Source organism: Poromitra crassiceps (assembly GCF_964638095.1).
Source record: "Poromitra crassiceps genome assembly, chromosome: 4".
Lineage (NCBI taxonomy): Eukaryota > Metazoa > Chordata > Actinopteri > Beryciformes > Melamphaidae > Poromitra > Poromitra crassiceps.
The window spans coordinates 32,465,391-32,481,736 of NC_139626.1; the positions used below are offsets into that span (position 1 = coordinate 32,465,391).

The window sequence follows — 16,346 nt, forward strand, 5'->3', positions numbered from 1 at the left end:
GAAGGAAGATTTTAAAATAAAGATGTTTAAAAAACTATTGCTTGTTACATTTTCAGTGCTGTACCTTTTCTCTGGGTAAGAATTGAGCTTGAAATTAACGATACATTATATTATATGTGCTATGAACGTGAACACAACACCGTTTATATTGCATGTTTTTGTAGATTGTGTACATTGTGTAGATTACAATTATTATGCTTATTATTATTATTACTATGCTAAGGAAGGTAGGTGACCATAATTCATTTCAATGTCCGCTCTCAATATCGCTGTCTGTTCTAAAGAGCTTCAGTTGGTTCATGAAATCGCTGGGCTGCGTGCCCTCCAGTGTTGCTCCTGGCCAATCCCGGCGCCACAGGGCGTGGTTATTGCTTATCCTATGTGGGGTTAGAAATCACGCTGGAAGGAAAGAGACGACACTCCGGCCATTTTTGGAAACAGAATGCGCCTCGCAGTGGTCAGCTGCGGTAGCGCTGGCCCCTATAATCAGCCTCTCTAAACAGTAACTCAACGGGAGTTGAACCTCGGGTCCTTTTCATTAGGTATTTATCTCGAAAAAACTAAACAAATACAACGAAAAAATTTGCTTAGTTTCCACAATATGGTTGTTGTTTTACATCCCTGCACTACACCACTTCAATCAAGATTTGCAGTACGCCCGGAAAAGATGTGAATCCCCAAAGTTTAGAGTGTTCTCCCGTTGAGTTACTGTTTAGAGAGGCTGATTATAGGGGCCAGCGCTACCGCAGCTGACCACTGCGAGCCTGTGCGAGGTTCTTTTGGCGCTGTCACGCTTCCAAAAATAAAAAATGGCGGAGGCTGCTGGGCGCTGATGTTGCAATGGGGCAATATGGAGCTGTCATTTCTTTCCATAAAAGTTCTTTGGCCGCGGTATGCACCTAGTGGTTGAGAGGGTCCTCGCTGCAGCCCGCGGAATCGGGCGGAGTCGGATATGGGGCGGGGTCGGACATCAGAGGGGCGGGGGCTGACATCAGGGCGGGTTTTTGGGTTTTTGTTTTTTTGCTTGTGTCATGTCACGTCACTTCCCTGAAAACGTCCAAGTCTCAGCAGTGTCGCTGGAGATTGTCCACAAAACGACTTGTAATTGTAAAACGGCTAGTAAACCTGCGATACGGTAATTCCTGCAATTGTACCTAACGTATGTGTTTGTTTAACCGCACGAAGTTTGCACTCGTTGTATTGTTTTCAAAGTTCAGCATTGTGCATGAAAAACAGGTTAGCGAATACAGCGTTAGCTTGTTGCTAGCTACGATAGCTCGCTAGCTTTTTTATTTTTAATGTTACCGAACCAAAACCACCGGACGAAGCGTTTATTATCTTACTGGCCTGATATCGCGTCTGTTAGTTGTGTTGTATGAAGTCAAAAAGTGATCGTATGTTAACTTCATATTTGATTTGTAACGATGCAGTTGTAATATGTAATTATCTCAACAGGCCTTAAGCCTACTGTAATGATCCGCTCCCGGACCGAAAGCAAGGAGGAAGGAGACGAAGTACGACTTGCAATCCGTGCATTTATTCACAGTCTTAGGTCACTGTTCTAGGCTTTGACCTACAGCCAAAATATACCTGAGCAATTGTAGCGCTCCCTCCTGTTAGCTGTTAGCTAACAGTCTAGCCATCACACACGCATTTAGGAACATCCTGTGTAACTGTGTCTCTCTGTCCACAGTCTGCTGTATCGTCTACAGCCGTGCTTCCAACTGTGGTGGCCCCCATTTCATCAACTACAACGCAGTCTCCTGTTATCAGTCCAACAGTTACAGACTCTGCAGAGGTGGCACATAGGTAAGCAGCAGTGTAACAATTTTTTTACTTTACAACATGCGTAATTGCTAGTCGGAAAAGTTTGGGAACCTCTGCTCTATGTAGCCTAGATTTGGATGTTTATTTATTACCTTTTTGACATCTGCCTCAGACACCTCACCATCTTAGAAGATGGAGAAGAGCCTGTGCCTACAAAGTCTTCAGAATCATATCACTGCCCATTCTGCTCATACAAGAATGCAGCGAGGCATTCTGTGCATTGCCATATGCAGAACCATGCAACAGTGAAGTATAAAGGTGAAAGACAATGTTAGGCTCTAACAGAAAATAATACACATTAACCTCATAACACCCAGCCTATTTTCTGGATTGAAACTAACTAACTATCTAACTCTAACCCAAAATCTTTTCTTTCAGAGTTCACCATTGTGAACTCTGAAAGTACAATTGGGGAGAAAATAGAGAATCTAATGTCACGCTTACTTCTGTATTCTCTGTTAAATCAACCAGATATTAGAAACCAGGCTGGAGAAAAAGGATATTATGCACATATCTAAATATTTCACACACACCCTCACACCCTTTCTCTCTCTGTGTGTGTGTGTGTGTGTGTGTGCGTGTGTGTGCGTGTGTGTGCGCGTGCGTGTGTTCCAGACAAGTCAGATCCTATAGAAAAGGCCCAGGTGTTGGTGCAGCTGCCCAGCAGTGAGAGGTTCAAACCCTCCTACATGCACAGGTGTGTTGTTAGTCCTTCTGTTGCCTCAAACACTTCACAATGAGGTTTCACCACATTGCTGTCACCATGGTTACCAAGAGGCACATTCAGGTCGTTCAGACTTCAACACAGTTTAGAGGACTTGAGAAATCATTTCTGTATCTAATCCTTCCTTATATAAAAGTAAGTGGGTTCTGCAATTTTGGTCATGTTTTTGAGTACACTCGGGCAATTGTGATGTCACTGAGGATGTCACTATGACATCATTGTGATGTCACTGATGATGTCATAAGACGGACATCAGTGACGCAGCAGCTCGAGCTGCAGGGTGGGCGAGCCCGCACAGCGGGCGAGCCTAGGAATCGAGCGTGCGAGATGCCTAGTTCATAAAGATGCAAAAGTTCTGTGTACTTGTGAAAATGTACCTATAGCTGTAGAAAGGGATTTACTGTATATAGTGTATATATTCTGGTCTTCATCTGTCTGTCTGTCTGTCTGTCTGTAGTTTTGGTATGACAGACAACTACTTTGTGTTTGTGGAGCAGCCGGTGAAGATCAACCTGCTCAAGTTCCTGTCTGCCTGGAGCATCAGAGGAACCAACTACATGGACTGCTTTGAGTCCAACATGGGGGTAAGTGTGTGGTGTGTCTGTGTGTGTGTGCGCGCGCGTGCGTGCGTGCGTGCGTACGTACGTGCGTACGTACGTACATACATGTGAGCCCCTGCATTTTTCCTCATATATGTGTTATGTGTGTGTGTGTGTGTTGTAGACATGGTTCCACCTGGCCAGTAAGGAACCAGCCAGTTATTTGAGCAGCCACAGGTTCAGAACTTCAGCCTTTAACCTCTTCCACCACATTAACTCCTATGAAGACCAGGGCTTCATCGTCGTCGACCTCTGCACCTGGAAAGGGTACGGTCCTGTGTGTGTGTAAGGCGCAGATTAGCCATTGCTTTGTGGTAGTTTGTAACACCTGTACCGCAGCATTGCCTGTTTGTTTGGGTTGGTGTGCTGGTGCAGCTAGTTGAAATGCTATACCAGCAGTTCATTTGACTTCAGCGCCTCCATGACACAATTTACCTTTTTCACAACAGGCATTTTGTGTCTCAAAAGGAGGGTCAACTCAGGTGCAACCAAAATATTAATGAGGGTTTCCAACTTCCAATCCATTTAGGTGTTCCAGTGCTGGGGCCCTCATTAATGTTTTGGTTGCACCTGTGTTGAAAATGACTGCTGTGAAAAAGGGTCATTGGAGGCTTTTTGAACTGTGGCACTGGCTACCCTCAGTGTGGCGGAGCCATAGATGGTACAGTACACATATTCCAATCACCGCCCCAAGAATAACCCTGCCGACTACTAATGATAACAGGAAACGATGTAATCTTATTTATCAGTTTTACAGATGTTTATATTGTAACCTAATATATCAACCAATGAGATTAATTTGTCCCCAGGTCCCACAGGTCCGTGTGCCATTCACACGGACATCAACCCTTGCCCAACCCACCTGTGAGGTGGGCCGCCAAGCCGGGTCGGGCCTTTCAAACACAAAATCAACCCAGGAATATCCCTGGCTGGACCTTGGTGTGAAAGAGGTATATTATACTGTAATTACTCTCTATCTATCTCTATCTCTGTCTCTCTCTCTCCAGTCATGACTTTGTGTATAACTACCTCTATCTGGCCAACCTGAGGGAGGAGTGGGAGGAGGTGAAAGCAGCGATGAAGCCTCCTCAGCCCGAGGTCAGACGATACGTACTGCCACTGGATATACACAGGGTGAGTGCACACACACACGCACAGCACACACACGGCACGCACACACAGACACACACACACACACACACTACTGTAATATCATAGGCTCCTAAATGTCCTTAAATGAAGGCTAGTAGGTTGATAATGTAAAAGCAGACTTTAATGGAGGTGGCCACGCCTCCAATGGTGTGTGTGTGTCTGTGTGTGTGTGTGTGTGTGTGTTCAGGAGGAGCAAGGGAAGAACCTGGTATCTCTGCCCTACACCACGGCAACTGCTGTTCTCCATGGAGATGGAACCATCTGGCTGGAACCTGAAGTCCTCTTCTCTGGACCCAGACAAGGTCAGACATGCACACACACACACACACAGACACACACACACACGCACACAGACACACACAGACACACACAGATGCACACATGCCCAGACACAAATGCAGTGTCATTAGACAGACAGACATTGTTAGCCCTTAAGTTTTCATTTAGACTCCCATCTTTTTATATGCACAGCATCTCTGGGCTACAGGTAAAGTCACTTGCTTATAGAACATAATAGACAGTAAACTATAGGTGCAGTCATCTTGGACATGACGGCTTGCCACTTCCTACATTGCAGCGAGGCCAGAGCATTAAATAAAAAATAACCTGAACCTTTACACATGAGCCCTTGTGTTCTTTTTTCATCAGGTGTGGTGAACTGGAAAGTTTTTTCCACCGACTACACGAGGACATACAGGATCCCCTACCAAATCTCCAACTGCATACAGTGCCGAAGATTATATAAAGACACTGAAGGCTACAGGGGGCATGGACAGCGAGGAAAAGTGCAAGGGTTTTACTCGGAGAATGATCTGGCAGGATTTTGCAGTATTGACTGTTTTTATGAAGCTGGATGCACTTTTCACGAGTGAGTGAGTGAGTGAGTGAGTGAGTGAGTGAGTGAGTGAGTGAGTGAGTTTCCACGGTCATGAGTCAAAACCTGTTCTGAATCTGTATCTGGCAGACTGAAGATGGCTTTGTAGCCGAAACGTTTCTGTTCAGTTTTCTTTCTCTTTTTTCACATGGTAGCACCTTTGTATTATTTTATGGACCATTAAATATATGGCATCTTCACATCCGTGAACCTTTGGAGTGGACATTCCATTTTTTCTTTCAGTGTGTGAGCTTCTCCTGGTTCCTTCCTGAATCTGTATCTAAAATCTTACTATATAATGAAACGTCTGTCCTGTCTGTACAAGCGAAGCAGTGGTTCTATGGAATTGCTTTGAAGCGCGTGTAGCAACTCATAATGTAATAATGGTTTATAATGTAACAACGGCTCATAATGTAATAACTTAAATGTAATAAAAGTTCATAATGTAATAATCGGCTCATAATGTAATAACAGCTTTGCGCATAATGTAATGGCAGAGGTAAAGATGATGATGATGATAATCCAGCAATTTTCTCATAATATGAGCCATTACATTATGAGCTGTTATTACATTATGAGTGATGCCATTAAGGCTCATAATGTAATAAGTTATTACATTATGCGCAAAGCTGTTATTACATTATGCACTCATGATTTTATTACATTATGAACTTTTATTACATTTAAGTTATTACATTATGAGCCGTTATTGCATTATGAGTTGCTACAGCGCGTATCAAAGCTTCAGTTGCTTTGACATGTATCAAAGCTTCGGTGTTGCTTTGAAGCATCAAGGCTTCGGTATAAAAGTCAGTCGCACTGCCGGAAATTTGTAGGCACGATAGAATAGTGGATTTGATATCGAAAGATATCACCTCTATTTTCAGATCTTCTATTTCACTGTATAAACATTCTACTGTGAAGCCGAGCATGTTCAGTCTGTGTTGTGATGATTCAGATGTTTTCTCTAATATTCCAGCTAACACTCCAGATGTTATTGTCAATGAAAATGAGAGAGAGGTGTTTGTTCTAGAGGTTGGCTTTGACCACAGCCTAGAGGAGGCCTTTCTAACCAAGATGCTGAAATATCAACAGCTGCAGCAGACCATCTCACAGCTGGGCTGCAGGTGTAAACTTCTAGTTTTCATATTTGGTAGCCTATGTCATGTCCATAAGCTGGTTGTGAGAGGCCTTCAGATGGCTTGTCTCCCAAAGAGAAGGGCCAAGCAGTTAGCAAGGTATTGTTCAGTATCTGCTATTATTGGTAGACGCTCAATATGGAGGAGGCGCTGCTTTTTGTACCCATGAAGTGGATACTGACCGCTATCTTACCTTACAGTAGAACTGTATCTGTCAATTTGCCATTGTCATCATCCTGTGTGGTGTCATCTTTTGTGTATGCATTAATGTGATCGCCAATTAGGCACTCATGTATCTGACTGACTCCCAACATCTGATTGCATTAGTGTTTATGTCCTTTGTACTTGTATCTATGTAGACATAAATAAATCATTTAAATGTGTGTGTGTGTGTGTGTGTGTGTGTGTGTGTGTGGAGCATGCACAGTTCACCAGAGAGTCAGGCACTCCAAAGCAAGCTTTGAACCAGTCAGGTGATTCATTCAGGTAATGAGCTTTGTATCAAAGCTTCAGTGTCACACTTGCCATCACTACTTTGATCTGCTTCATTAACGAACCAGTCAGGTGATGCATTCAGGCAATGAAGCAGTTGCTGCTTGGAACAATCCATCTCAAACTGCACATGGCCATTGAGCATTGGCATAGGCAGAAAGTGAAGTAGACAATGTTTTCATTTTCCCAATTTTATGCTAATTCTGAGTATAAATCGCGGCAGATGTTATGTTGTCCTGACGTTATGTTGCCCCGACAGGGCATAGACTAGTCTGAAATGATAATCTGAAAATCTGTTCATGTACTTAAAGTTGTGAAAAGTCATGGAAAAGTTATTTTTTCTTCTGTCTAATAAAGTAAGTTTGTTTCTACAACACTGTTTTATTGTCCTTGTTTCTGTGTCTCTGAAATGCAGCACTCAGCCAGAAAGTTGACAATATTAATTTTAAAAATACATTATATACAGTCTATAGGTGTGTGTGCGTGTGTATATATTTGTAGGGATGTTTGTATGTTAACATTAATTACAACATTAATGTGTTAAATCATTTTCATGGATGCCTTTCTCATTAGTAATCCAGCTGTACAATCCCTCTAGGCCAGTGGTTCTCAAATGGGGGTCCGGGGACCCCCAGGGGTCCGTGGAACTTTGCCAGGGGGTCCGCAAAAGGTTTTCAGGAAAATAAAATTAAAAACGTTATTTTTGGGGGGCAAAGCTTCATAGTTCAACGAAAATATTGTATGCTTTAAATCTAAAATGGTTCATGGCTTACATTCTAATCTAACAAACCTATCAATTTAAAAGTGAAGCACGTTACCGTGGAAACAATTAAGCTTAGCCCAAAATCACAAATCAGAATGAGGGGGTCCCCGGTATAGTTTCTATCTTGTAAGGGGTCCTTGTCTGAAAAACATTTGAGAACCTCTGCTCTAGGCTACTATGACAGTAGTGTTGGGGGTAACTAGTTACAGTAACGAGTTACAGTAGTATATTACTTTTAGGCAGTAACTGAGTAATGTAACGAGTTACTCATTCTATTTTGGTAATATTATTACAGTTACTGAGTCCGGTAAGTAGTTACAATCTGACAATTTTTTTTTCAAGAGCCTGTGTCATCTGAAAATACCTAAAACAGTCCCTAAAATAAATACCTCTCCAAGTAACTAGTAATATGTAATATATTACATTTTGGAAGTAACTTGCCCAACACTGATTATATGTTACATAAGTAACAATATGTTACATTGGCTATATAGATTTTTTCAATTTTCAAAATTTTTATTTGATTTAAAAATTTTATTTTATTTTTTCTCTATTATTGGATTTATTTATTTTCTTCTTCTTTTTTGCATCGCAGCCTGTCAATACACTAATTACTCTTCTTTATTCTTTATCAAATTAATTCTAATGTGGCTAATTGTTTTTTGCATCAAGTACCCCTCTCTTTTGCATTGCAAAGAGAGTGTCATACACCTTTAAGAAATAAGTGGTCGTAAGTAAGCCCCGCCCCCCTGATGTCAGACCCCGCAGTAAGCCCCGCCCCCCTGATGTCCGACCCCGCCCCATATCCGACTCCGCCCGATTCCGCGGGCTGCAGCGAGGGGTACTTGGAGAGGTTTGCAATCTGCCAATAAACACAAAGAAGAAGAAGAAGAAGCTAACCTAGTTAGCGTTAGCTGCAGCCAAGGACAGAATCGTGGTACAAGTGAGAAGAGTGAACGTTAGCCAGTAGTATTTTCAAGGTGGACTAGTTACTTTCCCAGTGCGGGTGAGTGACAAAGATAGAATAAATACGAGACGAATAGCGTTAAATAAACTACGTTAACGTTAGCTAGACTCCGGGGTTAGCTTAACTAGCAGTTAACGTTAGCGTTACATATCAGGCTATCCACTAGTTAACGTTATCTTCTATTGGCCCACAACCAGACAACACAGTCCTGAAAGGGGCTGTATGCGAAACAGCTGCGATCTGACTGACACAACCCAGCTGAACTCACTTCACTCTGACTTGTGTAACGTGTTATAGAGGTCTTTAGAGTCGGATACATAACGTTCTTAAAAGCTGGCTGACGAGAAAAGTGCAGAACTTCTGCCAACTTTCCCCAGAAGCGTTTAAAACGATATCGTTATCTAGCTTGCTGACTGTTCGGGTTCAGGTGAGAAATGGGATTTCTGTTTCTTCAGGATTTTTACCTGTTTGTGTGTGTGTGTGTGTGTGTGTGTGTGTGTGTGTGTGTGTGTGTGTGTGTGTGTGTTTTTACCAGTTATCGTATGACTTAACAGCAAATTTTAACGTTTCCTATAGCTTCGTGGAACATACATGTAATATGTGGGATATACTGTATGAAACATTGTTGGGATTATTGCTTGGCTGGCAGTCGTCTAGCCTGTTGTGAACATTACCATGTTTTTTGCTTGTTTTCAACCTAAAAACTTGTTTTTGTGTGTCACTTAGAAATGCAGTCCCTGGTGAAACACAACTTCCACGCTGAGAGCGAGGCAGACATCAACACACTTTCCAACCTGAAGCTGAACGCTTCCTACACCTACCTTGCTTTGGTATTATTTTATTCTCTTATATAATTATAATACACACCAGTTGAGTACAATGTATTTGATTCATGTCATTGCACTCATACCAAAATGTTTACAGTAATTAGCGATATTTCATTGTTGTTGGAGATCGCCTCTCTACCCTTTCTTATCACTTGCTTTAGAATGATAAGACATTACATACCGCTCAAGGCAGCTCAACTGTTCATGCATGCCATGATATTTTCTCACTTATCCTACTGGGCCCAGGCTTCACAGGCAACTGTCAAACCTGTCACATCACTGTACAAACAGGCACTGAAAATAATGGATCGAAAACAAATGAAATGGCACCACTGTATACTTCTACACAAGTACAAGCTGCTCAGTTTTGACAGCTTCATTAAGTTTTCGTTTGTCAAATTGATTTTTAAATGTGTGAATAATCTCGTCCCAGCCGTACTTTCACCATATGTCACAAAAATAAATGGCAACAGAACTGCCACAAGGGGATCAGCGAATGGCAATTGTAGAGTGGCCCAACGCAAAACTACCTTCGGTCAGTCATCCTTTTCAGTAAAAGGGATACACATTATGGAATTCCCTACCAACAGAAATAAAAATGCAAACTAATCTGAAAAGCTTTAATGAAAAGGTGAAACACTGGCTGAAGCAAAATCAAACCTGCGACCATTGATCACTGATGTAGTTGCGTAATTTTACTGTCAATTTTGTATGATCGTGTCACAATTTTTATGTTTGCACTTTGTTTAGATTATGTCTTTTATTAGAAAAGCCTACCCAGGGACAGGGATTGCAAATTAGCCTTGGCTAGATATCCTATATGCATCGCATATGTTTCATGTTACTGTAACTTGTTACAATGTTGTCTTGCATTGTCCCTGACAAATAAACGAAAAAAAAAAAAAAACTTGTCTGCACTACATTTTCTTGATGTTTTGTCTTGCAGGGGATGTATTTTGACAGGGATGACATAGCCTTGCCAAACTTCTCCACTTTCTTCCTGGAGCGCTCGCTGAAGGAGAGGGACCAGGCAGAGAAGCTGCTGGAATATCAGAACATGAGAGGCGGTCGGATTTTGCTTCAGACCGTTGCGGTGAGTCCACAATGTTTGTGTTCATCAAGAGTGCTCTGACTGTCAAGCAGCATGATTTAATTTCCTTGTGTTTCCTCCCCCCAAATTACTTCCTCCCAGCCAAGTACTGTTTTATTATTATTCATTTATCAGTACAGTTCTTTATCTAGTTTTTAACTTTTTGTCATTCTAGAAACCAAGTAGAGAGGATTGGAGAGGTGGCCTTGATGCAATTTCCTTTTCTCTGGAGTATCAGAAGTCCCTCAACACGTGCGTCATGGATGTGCACCGCAAAGCTGGCGTTAACAGTGACCCTCACGTAAGTTTGACATATTAGATTTTGTTGTACGTCGTTTACGAGAGAAGTGTTTTCTGTTAATTCTGCCTACTTTAAAGGCTCATGGTTATGCCTGAGGAAGCAATTTTTTACAAGGATTACATATCAAACATAAATGATTTTCGTGAGTTCAACTATATTGAGCAACAATACAACGGTCATATATGAGGGATGTGCTTATCTTTATACATGCTATACCTGCCTCCTGTGCTTCTGCTTTATCATGTCAACCATGTGTCCTATTTTTAACCCTTATGTGTCCTCGTTTTAGCACCGTTTCACATCGTCTGTCTTACTTCCTCTTTAGCTGTGCGACTTCCTTGAGCAGCACTTCCTGACTGACAGCCATGACACCATCAAGAAACTGGGCGACTACAACAGCAGTCTGAGCCGTCTCACCTCCTCTGAGACACACGCTTCTATGGGAGAATACCTTTTCGATAAGCACACTCTTTAAGGTGGTGGTGGTTTAAGGAGTCCTGCAGGGCATCACTCCCTCTCACACTGTGCGCCCTTTTCCGTTACGACTACATCATTTTTACACCCCAAAAAGCTAATTCTTGTACCTACAGCACGTTCATACAGAAGTGCAAAGCGGTATGATGTAAAAAAAAAAAATACCTCAATTACTGACCTCACTACTCCGGTGCTTAAAACGTAGCAAGTCTCTTTAGCTGTTTGAAAGAATTCACGCTCCACAAGTGTCATGCATTCCAATGGGAAATTTCTACCCTCATAACTATTTTGTAGAAGTACATACTCTTTTTGGGTTGGACAAATTGTTTTGACAAATTGTAAAGTTTTGAATTTCATGGGGGGGGGGGAAATACACATCGATTTGATTAAACTTGTATTGATACCTGCCTTTTTGTATTATTTCTTTACAGTGTCTTCCAGCTCTGCTACAGTTCACGTCTAATTGTTCAGACAGATAACAGTTGTCAGAGCTACCATGCGGTCTAACCACCATGTGCTGTTGATACTGTCATGTCTGCACCTATAGAACATCACAGATAACAGTGGGACTTTGGGACTGTTGGGTGGGAGCTAATGTTTAACATTAGTCAGCCAAACAGCCAAACAGTCTGTGGTTACAGAAACTGTCCGTGCTGCTTTTCAGTAAATTACAGGTTATAACAAAGATGAGATTCAGCGGAATACATGTCAACAGAGTGCAGCACAACCACTTGGGAAATGTCCTGTTTTGCTCTGTGTGTTTGAGCTGCCATAGTGATACTGCTACAAAGACGAGACATCCCAGATAATACAAGATCATACGAATACGCGGTTGTAAAATAGAAAGATTGTTTTAAGAGTTGGCACTTTTTTTTTTTCAAGAAATATTCTCATTACATAATCAAGAACATGCTATGCGTTTATAAAATATCATTAGGGCAGAATTGAAACTAAAGGCACCTGTGGCATGGGCTCTATTATTCGGCACATCATGGATGTGAGTTTAAGTAGAAAGTCTGGAAATTAACATGTCCAATATATCTTTGAGCTTGTAAATATTCCCACATTGTATTCTTTCAATGTTTATTTGAATAGGGACAGATGCATAGACATATAACATAAAAAATGGTCTCACATAGGTATAACATAGCATGAGCTCATTTGCCATGTTTGTCCCTACTATGGGCTTTTGTTAGATTATAAAATATTAAATGTCAATGTTTTCATATCCTACAAATAAATGTGTTTTGGAGCAAAGAGAGTTTTTGAAGGAAGTCCAACATGTATTTTATAAAGTTAATTAGAGAAGGCTGTTGCTTGTTTGATTGGAGTCAGCAAGATGTCCAGATGTAGCAGCGCAAACATGGGAGCTGCCTTCTAAATGTGGGTATATGTGTTTTGTACAGTAAAAAGGGGGGGCGGGGGCCGAGGAGCATGGTATATCCACTCATGAAAGTATTATGTAGATCAGTGGTTCTCAAACTTTTTCACGTCAAGGACCCCTAAACTGACTCAGACCACGGACCTCCATTTGATATTTTTTGCTTTTGTGACGGCCCTTCCACTCTACTGGCCCTGTCTTGCAGGAGCCTGGTGTTGGGGTCGTTAGGCTGATTGGGTGTATCTGGGCCTGTGCACTCATGGGTTAGAGTGGGAGAGTCGTCGCACTTTTAGATCTTTTATTACAGAAGGTGAATGAAAAACCCATGACCAAAATAGTCATACATTCTGTTAGTATGATACTTATGGTTGGCATTCTAATAAGCGATTACCCTTTTTTGCTGGGGACCCCCTGGAACCCCCTCAAGGACCCCCGTGGGGTCCCCGGACCCCACTTTGAGAACCACTGGCGTAGAGTGATGATTGACCGCCAGGACAGCTATGCCAAAGGGGATTAGTGAGAGGGCCAGATGCACTACAATCCTCACTCCCATGGATAAACTCGACCACGACTGCAACGATGTCTCATCAATATAATGAATAGGCAGTCACTCTAGTCTTCAGTCTCGACAAAGAACGCCTTCAACTGTTCAATACGTGTGGGATTGTTTCAGTGGAAAAGTAATGAAAGAAAAGGAGGCTGTTGCTCTTTATGCATCTTCAATCAGACATAAAGCAACAGATGTGCTGTCAGTATACTAATATAGGGAGGAGGGGTGGGGAGATTAAACAGCTTACATGGAATGGATTGGAGGAGGCAGTCAGAGCCATTGGCATACAGAGGAACGAGGGGGAAGCAGCATTCAATATATTTTCATATAAAAGTAAAGGAATATACCACCAGGTAAGCTGCATATTGCTTTATGATATAATTGCATTAAACATTCATATTATGATCAAGTTATGTCATTGGTATTTTTGTTTTGATCTTCTTATCTAGTTATACAGTAGGTTAACTTCTTTTTTTTTTGTATTTTTCAGAACATCAAAAAACAAAAATAAACACTCAGACAGGAAAAGAAAAGAAAGAAAAAGCATACAGTACATATATTATCGACATTCCAATATTACAATGAGGTGCTACCAGCCGCATAAGGTGCTTATGTGCGTGTAAGACATGTTGTGCATAGGATCCCACACAAGGGGTCCATGAGAAACAAGCCGGGCGAGTCACCCGTCGGCCGTCACCCCTAAGGCTAACCTCATCAAGGTAGGCCAGAAACGGGTCCCAGATCATTAAGAATATTTTAGGTGAGTTGGTCCTCAGGAACCTGAGTCTCTCCATCCGTATAACAGAGATCGTGTACAGTAGGTTAACTTCTTAACTGGCACTTTTTCTGTGAGCAATGTTTTACCAGCACCATCCCGAACAAAAGGCTGAGACTGATGGAAATGATGTACAGATCAGAACCGATCTAGAATAGACCCAAATGGATCATTCGATAATGTTTGCATTTCATTCAGCTGTGGCATCTCATATATATATTTCTTTTGACAGATAAGTTTAGGAGGAAGAGGCTCATGGAAGTTGTCCCCTGTGGGCTGTATTCCACTAGACTTCCTTCTTCTTGGTTTTGGGGACATACCCCATAATTCCTGCAAACTTTCAGAGACAGTTGGGTGGGAGAGACTTGCAACAGAGGCCTCAGGCCGTGGTTGGGGAAAAGCGACGGAGTAGTAGACCATCCCCTATTTATTTAAGCTTTGAGAATCTGGGATTTTGGATTAATATTGTAGCACCAGTGTTTAATCCAGTCACGTGTAGAGGGAGTGACAAGGGAGAGATAGGCAGAGAGAGAGAGATAGAGAGAGATGGAAAAGGGAGAAATGGGTAAAGGGAGGGTGAGAGCGTGAGTTGTGTGGCGAGGGAGATGACAGAGAGAATGAGAGTGACAGGGGGGATTAGGGTCAGCCATGGTGAGCATCTGGCTTAGAGATGATCTATGCTGTCTGAAGCCCTGGAACTGCGTGCTGCATGGATATAGAAAGTTGTGTTTTCACAGGGAAGGCGAATATAAAACACACAACCCAATGTGAATAACTGCATTGATTCTCTCGTTTGACAGCTGACATGAGGCTGGCTAGAGCAGGGGTCCGGGTCCGACGGGCTGTGGAGCCTTCTGAACCAGAGCCGGAGGCCGAGGCCGCACCCGAGCCACTTCACCACGAGCACGAGCACGAGCACCCCCACACGGAGCACCCCCACACAGAGCACCACCCCCACCACAACTACAACCACATGAAGGACAAGTTCATGAACGAGATTGAAAGACTGCCACGTAAGTCCCTCCTGGCAAGAAACTGGTTATTTTATTTTTTATTTTTTGTGTGTATTTTTTTTTACCTAGGCCTACAGTATAACCAAAGGGAAGTCCACCCCAGAACACACTATAGACCCTTTTCACGGGGGCCATTTTGTGTCGAAAAGGCAGAATAAACACAGGTGCAAGCAAAACACTAATGAGGGTTTCCAAATTCTAATCATTGAAGTTTGAAACCCTTGTTAGTGTGTTGCTTGCACCTGTGTTTACCCTGCCTTTTCGACACAAAATGGCCCCCTGCTGTCATATTGGACAAACGTTCTGTCTAGCCAAAAAAGGATAAACAACAGAGCCAAGATACTCGAGTCATTAACTCCTGAAGCCGCTCCACTGAAGGTATAGGAGACTATTTGCGACACAGTCAGCAGTATACAAGATAATTTTATAACAATATGGGAACATATTCTAGTTCATAACTGTCAACCATTTTCCAATTTCGTGGCTGAGAAAATCCAGGTGGGGGGGAAGTGAATGAGTACTGCTCTCCGCTTCGGCGCTTCCCCAACAACTACTGTTGCGGCGCCTTAAGTAACTTACAGTAACTGAACTGCTCCAGTGGAGCTGCTCAGGGCTGTAGTTACACCTGTGAGCATGTAATTATATGACTTTGGAGCAGGGTGTTGCTGAAAACACACAGGCATGCTCAGCAAACCTCGCCTGGATAAATAAAGGTTCAATAGAGGGTTCAAATAAACATTCCAGAAGTCCACAAACCATTGTTTTAAGCAACGCCATATTTGACCTCTTAATGATGTCATGGATGTGCGTCACCTGGTGGCTCACCTGGTACCATGCGTGGCTCACCTGGTACCACGCGTGGCTCACCTGGTACCACGGCAACGCAGGTTCGAATCCGAAACAGGGTCCTTTTCTGCATGTCATCCCCTCTCTCTCCCCCCACCTTTCCTGTCTACCTACTGTCCTGTCTAATAAAGGCAAAAAGTGCCCAATAATTTTTTATTTTTTTTCATGGATGATGCCCTTGGTGTTTTACAGCTTTATGAAAGCTGTTTAGGCTCACACATATTGATTGGTATTTAATTGAAATGTTTCATATTTATTTATAGGAATAACCCGAGTTATCAAAGTGGATTTTTCTTTTATGTAATCTCAGGCTATTTTGGAATATTTAAATTCTCTTTGAAAATCCTAATGTACTACAACTACATATTGTACTGCATGATGCTCATACAAAGTCTTTCATCGAGAAGGAAGAGTTTAAATAGAGGATTATGCTTTTTCTTTTGCAAAAGAGGTATATTATTTTAGTTTGTTTTTTATGGGGGGTCAGGTAATGAGTTAAGCATTTCAGGATGGTTGCTGGATATCCTGCCACATCAGGCTGCTTCCCCTCTT

At 42.2% G+C, this 16,346-nt stretch overlaps 3 protein-coding genes across 6 annotated transcripts in view; all 3 read left to right on the top strand.

Moving 5' to 3' along the window:
- Nucleotides 1–1,050: 1,050 nt before the first annotated feature.
- On the top strand, nucleotides 1,051–7,051 carry LOC310776136 (retinal Mueller cells isomerohydrolase-like). 3 transcript variants are annotated; one of them, XM_083636303.1, is made up of 10 exons: nucleotides 1,062–1,135; nucleotides 1,456–1,514; nucleotides 1,694–1,809; nucleotides 1,940–2,085; nucleotides 2,443–2,524; nucleotides 3,009–3,135; nucleotides 3,275–3,417; nucleotides 4,158–4,284; nucleotides 4,490–4,604; nucleotides 4,951–7,051. In XM_083636303.1, exons 2-10 carry the CDS (start codon nucleotides 1,473–1,475, stop codon nucleotides 5,172–5,174), a joined length of 1,122 nt encoding a protein of 373 aa, XP_083492429.1. In that variant the 5' UTR covers nucleotides 1,062–1,135; nucleotides 1,456–1,472; the 3' UTR covers nucleotides 5,175–7,051. The 3 variants fall into 3 exon arrangements, with proteins under 3 accessions (XP_083492431.1, XP_083492429.1, XP_083492430.1); XM_083636304.1 differs by having other exon boundaries at nucleotides 2,452–2,524; XM_083636305.1 differs by lacking the exon at nucleotides 1,456–1,514 and having other exon boundaries at nucleotides 1,051–1,135.
- A 1,401-nt stretch (nucleotides 7,052–8,452) lies between these two features.
- LOC310776138 (ferritin, lower subunit) lies at nucleotides 8,453–11,430 on the top strand. Of its 2 annotated transcripts, none has more exons than XM_083636307.1 (5): nucleotides 8,453–8,576; nucleotides 9,264–9,367; nucleotides 10,311–10,457; nucleotides 10,630–10,755; nucleotides 11,081–11,430. In XM_083636307.1, exons 2-5 carry the CDS (start codon nucleotides 9,266–9,268, stop codon nucleotides 11,228–11,230), a joined length of 525 nt encoding a protein of 174 aa, XP_083492433.1. In that variant the 5' UTR covers nucleotides 8,453–8,576; nucleotides 9,264–9,265; the 3' UTR covers nucleotides 11,231–11,430. The 2 variants fall into 2 exon arrangements, with proteins under 2 accessions (XP_083492433.1, XP_083492434.1); XM_083636308.1 differs by lacking the exon at nucleotides 8,453–8,576 and adding an exon at nucleotides 8,590–8,964.
- Nucleotides 11,431–14,740: 3,310 nt separating this feature from the next.
- syt5b (synaptotagmin Vb) overlaps nucleotides 14,741–16,346 on the top strand; it is a gene marked incomplete at both ends in the record, with an annotated part of 3,843 nt that continues 2,237 nt past the window's right edge. Inside the window, one exon of the mRNA XM_083636302.1 lies at nucleotides 14,741–14,948. Coding sequence (XP_083492428.1) covers nucleotides 14,741–14,948 — 208 coding nt within the window. The remainder of the gene's footprint in view (nucleotides 14,949–16,346) is intronic.

Excerpts from the sequence above, each read along its gene's own strand:
- LOC310776138 (XM_083636307.1), top strand. The coding sequence starts at position 9,266 with ATGCAGTCCCTGGTGAAACACAACTTCCACGCTGAGAGCGAGGCAGAC. Across the intron at positions 9,368-10,310 it reads CCTACACCTACCTTGCTTTG|GGGATGTATTTTGACAGGGA; the intron begins GTATTATTTTAT and ends TTTGTCTTGCAG. Across the intron at positions 10,756-11,080 it reads GCGTTAACAGTGACCCTCAC|CTGTGCGACTTCCTTGAGCA; the intron begins GTAAGTTTGACA and ends CTTCCTCTTTAG.
- LOC310776136 (XM_083636303.1), top strand. The coding sequence starts at position 1,473 with ATGATCCGCTCCCGGACCGAAAGCAAGGAGGAAGGAGACGAA. Across the intron at positions 2,086-2,442 it reads TGCAACAGTGAAGTATAAAG|ACAAGTCAGATCCTATAGAA; the intron begins GTGAAAGACAAT and ends CGTGTGTTCCAG. Across the intron at positions 2,525-3,008 it reads AAACCCTCCTACATGCACAG|TTTTGGTATGACAGACAACT; the intron begins GTGTGTTGTTAG and ends GTCTGTCTGTAG.